The sequence below is a fragment of the Pipistrellus kuhlii genome, unplaced genomic scaffold, assembly GCF_014108245.1.
Source record: "Pipistrellus kuhlii isolate mPipKuh1 unplaced genomic scaffold, mPipKuh1.p scaffold_m20_p_22, whole genome shotgun sequence".
NCBI classification, from domain to species: Eukaryota; Metazoa; Chordata; class Mammalia; order Chiroptera; family Vespertilionidae; genus Pipistrellus; species Pipistrellus kuhlii.
Window position 1 is genome coordinate 11,750,184 of NW_023425521.1, and position 6,927 is coordinate 11,757,110.

Below are 6,927 nucleotides of genomic sequence, written 5' to 3' on the forward strand. Positions count from 1 at the left end.
CCCCTCGAAGAATGTCCAACTGCCCGTTTAAGCCCAACCCTATCAGGCAGTTGGACATCCCTCTCACAATCCAGGACTGCTGGCTCTCTACTGCTTGTCTGCCTGCCTTCTTGATTGCTCCTAACCTCTTCTGCCTGCCAGCCTAATCATCCCTTAACCACCCCCCTGCCAGCCTGATTGATGCCTAACTGCTCCCATGCAGGCCTGGCCACCCCTAACAGCTCTCCCCTGAAGGCCTGGTCACCCCTAACTACCCTCCCCTGCAGGCCTGACCACCCTAACTGCCCTCCCCTGCAGGCCTGACCACCCTAACTGCCCTCCCCTGCAGGCCTGGTCCCCCTCCAACTGCTCTAACCTGCAGGCCTGGTCCCCCCTCCCCAACTGCCCTCCCTTGCATGCCTGTTTCCTCCCAATTGCCCTCCCTTGCTGGCCATCTTGTAGCAGCCATCTTGTGTCCACTTGGGGAAAGCCATCTTTGGCCACATGGGGGCAGCCTTCTTGTGAGTTGGAGTGATGGTCAACTTGCATATTACTTTTTTATTAGATAGGATAGAGGCCTGGTGCACGGGTGGGGCTGGCTGGTTTGCCCTTAAGGGTGACCCATATCAGGGTGGGGGATCCCTTGGGATGTGGGGCCTGTGGTGATTTGCAGGCTGGCCACGCCCCCCTGGTGACCAAAGCAGAGGCCCTGGTATCTGGAATTTATTTATATTCTACAATTGAATCTTTGTAGCCTTGAGCGGAAGCCAGAGCAGGTAGGAAGCTTGGCTTCTTCCATCACCAGGGTCAACTCAAGCCTCCTGCTCTCTCCAGCTCTGTAGCTGCCACCATTTTTTGTTGGGATTTATTTACCTTCTATAAATGAAACTTTGTTGCTTTGAACAGAGGCCAGGGCCGGCCAGGGCGGGCAGGAAGCTTGGGGAAACCCAAGCCTCCTGTTTACTCCAACTCCATGGCCGCTGCCATATTTGTTGGGTTAATTTGCATACTCACTCCTGATTGACTGGTGGGTGTGGCTTGTGGGCGTAGCAGAGGTACGGTCCATGTGCATGTTTCTCTTTTATTAGGTAGTACATATTTTTTTTATTTGAAATTATTAGCTGCAAAGCCCTAACCGGTTTGGCTCAGTGGGTAGAGTGTCAGCCTGCGAACTGAAAGGTTCAATTCCGGTCAAGGTCATGTACCTTGGTTGCGGCATATCCCCAGTGGGGGGTGTGCAGGAGGCAGTTGATTGATGTTTCTCTCTCATCAATGTTTCTAACTCTCTCTCCCTCTCTCTTCCTCTCTGTGAAAAATCAATAAAGTATATTTTTTTAAAAAGAAAAGATAAATTATAATATTAGCTGCAGAAAAAAGAATCTATACCAGCTAATTTGAAAATGTTTTAGCCCTGCTGGTGTGGCTCAGTGATTGAGCATCAACCCATGAACCAAGAGGTTCCTGGTTCGATTCCCAGTTATGGCACATGCCTGGGTTGCAGGTTTGATCCCTGGTGTGGGGTGTGCAAGAGGCAGCTGACTGACTGATATGTCTCTCTCATCGATGTTTCTATCTCTCTATCCCTTTCCCTCCGTCCCACTCTCTCTAAAATCAATAAAAAAAAATATTTTAATAAAGAAAAAGTTGCAGCAAAAGCTAAACTTAACCCATAAAATAATTGAAGTTAGGCTGAGCTTCTCAGAATGATGTCTATAACCAAACTATAGAACTGGATGTGCTAGGGAGTTGTCTGCTATAATCTATACCTACAAAACTGATGCCTTATTTTCTTTTAACTTAAAAAAAACTGTGAAATATAACATAGCACACATACTGAAAAGGCCATAAAATTAAGTATACACTTTAATGAATAATTATAAAATGAACACCATCTGGTTAGGACAAAATGCTAATTTGAAAGAATATACGCACCCCTATGTTAACTGCAGCATTACTTAAAATAGCCAACATATGGAAGCAACCCAACTCCCCATCAATAGACAAATGAATTAAAAATTTGGGGTACAAAAGTACAATGAAATACTACAAAGAATGAAGTCTTAGTTTGTGACAGCATGGATGAACCTAGTAGGTACTAAATAAGTCAGTCAGAGAAAGACAAATACCATATGATTGCACTGATCTGTGAAATCTAAAGAACAAAATAAATGAACAAACAAAATTGAAACAAAGTCAGACACAGAGAACAGACTGATGGTTGCCAGAGGGGAGGCGGAATTGGGATGCTGGGAGAAAAAGGTGAAGGGATTCAGAAGTACAAACAGGTATTACAAAATAGTCATGGGAATGTAAAGTACAGCATAGGGAATATAGTCAATAATTTATATATTTTATATATATAAAAGGCTATTATGCAGTGTCCCCACAGGAGTCTGACCCGGAGACCAGGAGTTCTATCACTCGCTATGACAATGCGCTGACCGCCTGGGGGTGGAGTGGAACTAAGGGAGGCCCTGGCCAGCAGTTGGCAGCCAGGAAAGGAGGCCCCAGCAGGCAGTGGGAAGGCCCCAATGGGCCCTGATCACCAGCCAGGCCTTCTCTACCCATGCACAAATTTCGTGCATTGGCCTCTAGTCCTGTAATAACTAGGTATAATGCCAGGCTGGAAGGGGGGACTACTTTGTAAAGTATATGAGAACTATTGCTATAGCCCAATGGGTACTATATTAGTAAAAATAAAGGATGTTTAATTTAAAAAGAAACAAAACTCTTCACAGAAGAAAGCATACTGACTTAGAGACTGAAGTGTGTATTTTTCAGTGTTTTTTTAGAAGAGGGAGGGAATTCAATAAAAATGGAATATTTCACTGTACCCTGTGGTAAAAGAGAAGTAGACTGTGATAAAAATGTGTATAAGAGATAAAACTGAATAGGGAGTCTGAAGTTGCGTTGGAAAGGGCTTGGTCTGTACATTTTAAAATGTGGTTTATTCTATAGAAAATGAGGACCCACCCATAAATTTGAGACTAAAATACTTTGTTTGTTTTTTAATCTGCATCTTCAGTGTGAAAACTTCCATATACTCAGCATATTCTTTTTTTATTCAAGTTTTGGGAATAGAGTATAGGTTTAGCTGTGGAATGAAGCAAACATTTGTCTAGTACATAAGGCTCTGAAAGCTTGATTCAAAAGGTAAATGTACATCAATAAACACATTCACACCCAACAGCATGGTCCCTGCTTTATTAAAAAATGTTCAAGTAACTGGGTTTATACTTTATCCTTTCAGTTCAAACATATGGCAAGTTCATGTTGCTTCAAGTGTACTGCTCTATAAACAGGATTCAAATAATTCTCTGTGTTTAATCTTCTGCTGCCTTGTCTTGCTGTCCACTCCTTGTAGCACTGCAGACAACATAATGACATATTTCTGGAATATACTGCAGTGCTTTTAGCACTGCTCTCTGCCTACACAAAAACAAAACAAATCCATAATAGGGGCCTCTGGGATTGTGAGGGAAACACCTCCAACAGGCAGACTGGTTGTTCTATGAGTCAATCAAATTATTCTTGGCAGGAAGCCAGGTAAATAGGAAACAGACTGAAAGAAGCTCATCCACAATTCTATGACTATATCTTTTAAAAAATGTTCTGTATTTGACTAATCTTTACACTCTTCTCTATGTCTCTGCCCTCTGCTAAAAATAAACAATGCTACCAAAAACAAGAGGATTTTTAAAAAATGACATATTGTCTCTAAAATAAAAGATTCACGCCCTTCATACACAGCAACGTTAAAGCAACTATTACTCTGCATGATATGATGTTGGGTACAGAGACACTGGTTGCTTTAGAAAACATTTTAAAGCTTAGGTAAAACGACAACTAGATCGAATTTTTAGAGATGAAGGTCTCTACTTCCTGTTAGCACAACAGTCAATTCCCCTTATCTCTTGCAACTTTGACAGGCTGTTACAACTTACAAGGACTTTGAAGTCCGAGCTGTTGAGAATGTATGTTATCTGACAGCATACAACCACTGGTAAGGCCAAACTACCCCCAAAACTTGTACTGTACTTTTCCAAAACCCTTAGCAGAACTGAACGTGGGAACACAGTTTAATATGTAACAACGCATCCCGCGCTTTTGTTTTTTCCTCAGCAGCCCACGCATAAAAGACCCTAAAAGCGAAACCGAATTCCTTTTCAAGCGGACTGGATGATTACATTTTCGCCTTCCTAAAATAGCCAACAGTTTACTCTCCCAACTACCAGCGACCTGGGGTCAATCTGGAGAATCTGACACCGAGAGGAGGCAACGGACAGGGAGGGACAAGTCCTTCAGGAGCGAAAGGATGACAGATTCCAAAGGAGGAACTCTTCATTTTTGTCATCTCCCGCTTCTATCGCGTGGCCCAGGGAGCAACCTATATCTTCAGCTGATCTTTTTTGGTCAAAATCTGGCGTCAGGTTTCACACACCGTTTTCGCCGGGAGGGGAGAGGACGGCTTCCCAAGGATCCGTAGAGGGTGGGTGAAAAGCAGGCGAGGAGCGGTTGTGGGGAGACGGCAAAATCCTTTCTCAAGGCCCGGGCTTGCACCCCGGAAAGGGCTAACCAGACCCAGAGTCTTCATGCCCACTAATGTGCACTTTGCCCGGGGCTCACGCAGGGCTGGTGCCAGAAAAGCCCCCAAATAGCCTGAAACACACACACACACACACACACACACACACACACACACAAAACACACATACACACACACACACACACACACACACACACACACACACAAACACCAAAAAAAAGTGGACGCCCCAACAAGCCAGGGAACTTACCCAGCTTCTTCCACATGGCGAGGTGACAGGCGAGGAAGCCCTTGCGGATGGCAGCGCACACCTTGGCGGGCTCGGACGAGGTGAACCCCTTCTGCTTCTTGATGAAGCCCCACAAGTGCTCCCGGGCGAACTGTGCCGCCTCCCGCCCGCCGTGCCCGTCGCACACGGCGAAAAAGGCCACCGAGGAGCGGCGGCGGCAGCAACGGCCCGGGGCCGGCGAGGCCCCCGCGTCCGGGGCAGGGGCGCCAGCCTCTCGGGCTCCCGCCGCCGGGCCTTTCCCCGAGACCTCGGCGCCGCCGCCGCCGGGAAGAGCCGGCGCTGACGGCTGCGAGAGCGACCGCCGCGGCGAGCGCTTCTCCTCAGCGGTCGGCTCGGGCTCCACCACGATCTGAGTAACGTCCTCCATGTACTTCCTCCCGCCCTGGTCGGAGAAGACGCTCACTCCCAGCGAGTACAGCCCCGCCATGGCCGGCCGGCCGGCCCGGGATCCCGCTGATCCCACGCAGCCCGCCGAATCCGGCGGCGGGAGAAGCGCTCCGCGGTCACCGGCCAACTATTGTTTACCTTCGACGCCGCCGCCGCCGCCGAAAGGGGGAGGGGGCGGTCCCGGGGCGGGAGCGGGGGCGCGCGCTGCCGGGACTTGTCCGCGAGCGCTGGGCCGAGAGGAGCCGCCGCCGCGCCTGCGCAGTGCGCCTCCCCCGCCCGCCCGCGCCCACCACACAAATCGGACGTTCTCCCGGTCTGTCGTCACGCGACCCTCAAGGCCCGGCCAATCAGGGCTCGAGTTGGAGCGAGCCGGGCCTCCGCCCCCAGCCCTAGCTCCGCCCCCAGCACTGGCTCCACCCTTCAGCGGCCGCGCTCCGTATTCCCAGCGCGGGCGCGGGGTTGCACACTAGGCGCCTGGTTTTCCCCTTACTGTGGGCGTCTTCGCCCTCCCAACTTATCGGCTAAAGCCGAGCGCTCGGCCAATGTGACCTGTCACCTTGTGGCTCTGTCCCCGAGATCGTAATGCAGCCTGCTGACCTTGGCGCTCCGCCGCTCGCCTTGCCGGGAAAGCCGCGTTCGCGCGGGCCTCCCACGGATCTAGGGGAGAAAGCCCTTCCAGTCCTTGAAGTGAAATGGCGGGAAATCCCAATTCGTTAGGTCGTTTGCGAGCAGGCTGGAAGACGTGTGTCATTCTTGCCCTGGCCAGTGTGACTCAGTAGGCTGGGTGTCTCCCGGGTGCCAGGCGGTTGCGGGTTCCATTCCGGTCCAAGGCATATGCCCGGGTTGCTGCCCTGGTGGGAGCGTCCAGGAGGCAGCCCGTGGGTGGATGTTGCACTTTTATATTTTCTAAGTTTCTCCTCCACCCCTCTCTAAAAATCAACTTTTTTTTTTTAAGTGTTTCTCTTAAACTTGATTTGGGTGGTGTGTATGTGACTGGGATTTGAGGGACACAATCCTGTTTGTAAGTTCTGGAGGAAACTCAGGATATTTCTACCATCGTATAGGGTTTCTATCGTTCTCTCTCCCTTTCTCAATAACACATTTAGCCTTAGCCGGTTAGCTCAATGGATAGAGTGTTGCCCTGCTGACCAGAGGATCCCAGGTTTGATTCTGGTCAAGGGCATATACCTCGGTTGCAGGCTCCTCTCCACCCAGGCCCTGGTCAGGGCACATACAAAAGGCAGCCCATCAATGATTCTCTTTCATCATAAATGTTTCTATCTCTCTCTCTCTCTCTTCCTCTCTGAAATCATTAACAATAGATTTCTAAAAAATAAATAAAAATATTCTCAAGGATATCTCCTACACCAAAATGAACTAGACCAGATAGTTCCAGAGCGTAAAAATACTTGGGGGGAAATCCCAGCTTATTTTTGAAAATGATCATAATCCTTAATCAAAACCTAAGAATTATAACACTAGAAGGAAATCTTTAGACCATCCTATATAATAAAAGAGTAATATGCAAATTGACTCTCACTCCAACACACAAGATAGCCGCCCCCATTTAGACACAAGATGGCTGCCACAAGATGGCTGGCAGGAGAGGGAAGTTGTGGGCAATCAGGCAAGCAGGGGAAGGCAGTTTTATGGGCCAGGCAGGGGAGAGCAGTTGAGGGTGACCAACCCTGCAGGGGAGGACAGTTGGGGAGGACCAGGCCTGCAG

The 6,927-nt window shown here is 48.8% G+C and overlaps 1 protein-coding gene across 2 annotated transcripts in view; it reads right to left on the reverse strand.

Annotated features, from left to right (window-relative positions):
• The window catches only part of PPM1D (protein phosphatase, Mg2+/Mn2+ dependent 1D), a 31,386-nt gene extending 25,910 nt beyond the window's left edge, over positions 1-5,476 (reverse strand). The window contains exon 1 of one of the 2 annotated variants that reach the window (XM_036450874.2): positions 4,776-5,476. In XM_036450874.2, the coding sequence (XP_036306767.1) occupies positions 4,776-5,241 (466 nt within the window). In that variant the 5' untranslated portion in view covers positions 5,242-5,476. The remainder of the gene's footprint in view (positions 1-4,775) is intronic. The other variant, XM_036450873.2, reaches the window with a different exon arrangement.
• Between the last annotated feature and the right edge of the window lie 1,451 nt (positions 5,477-6,927).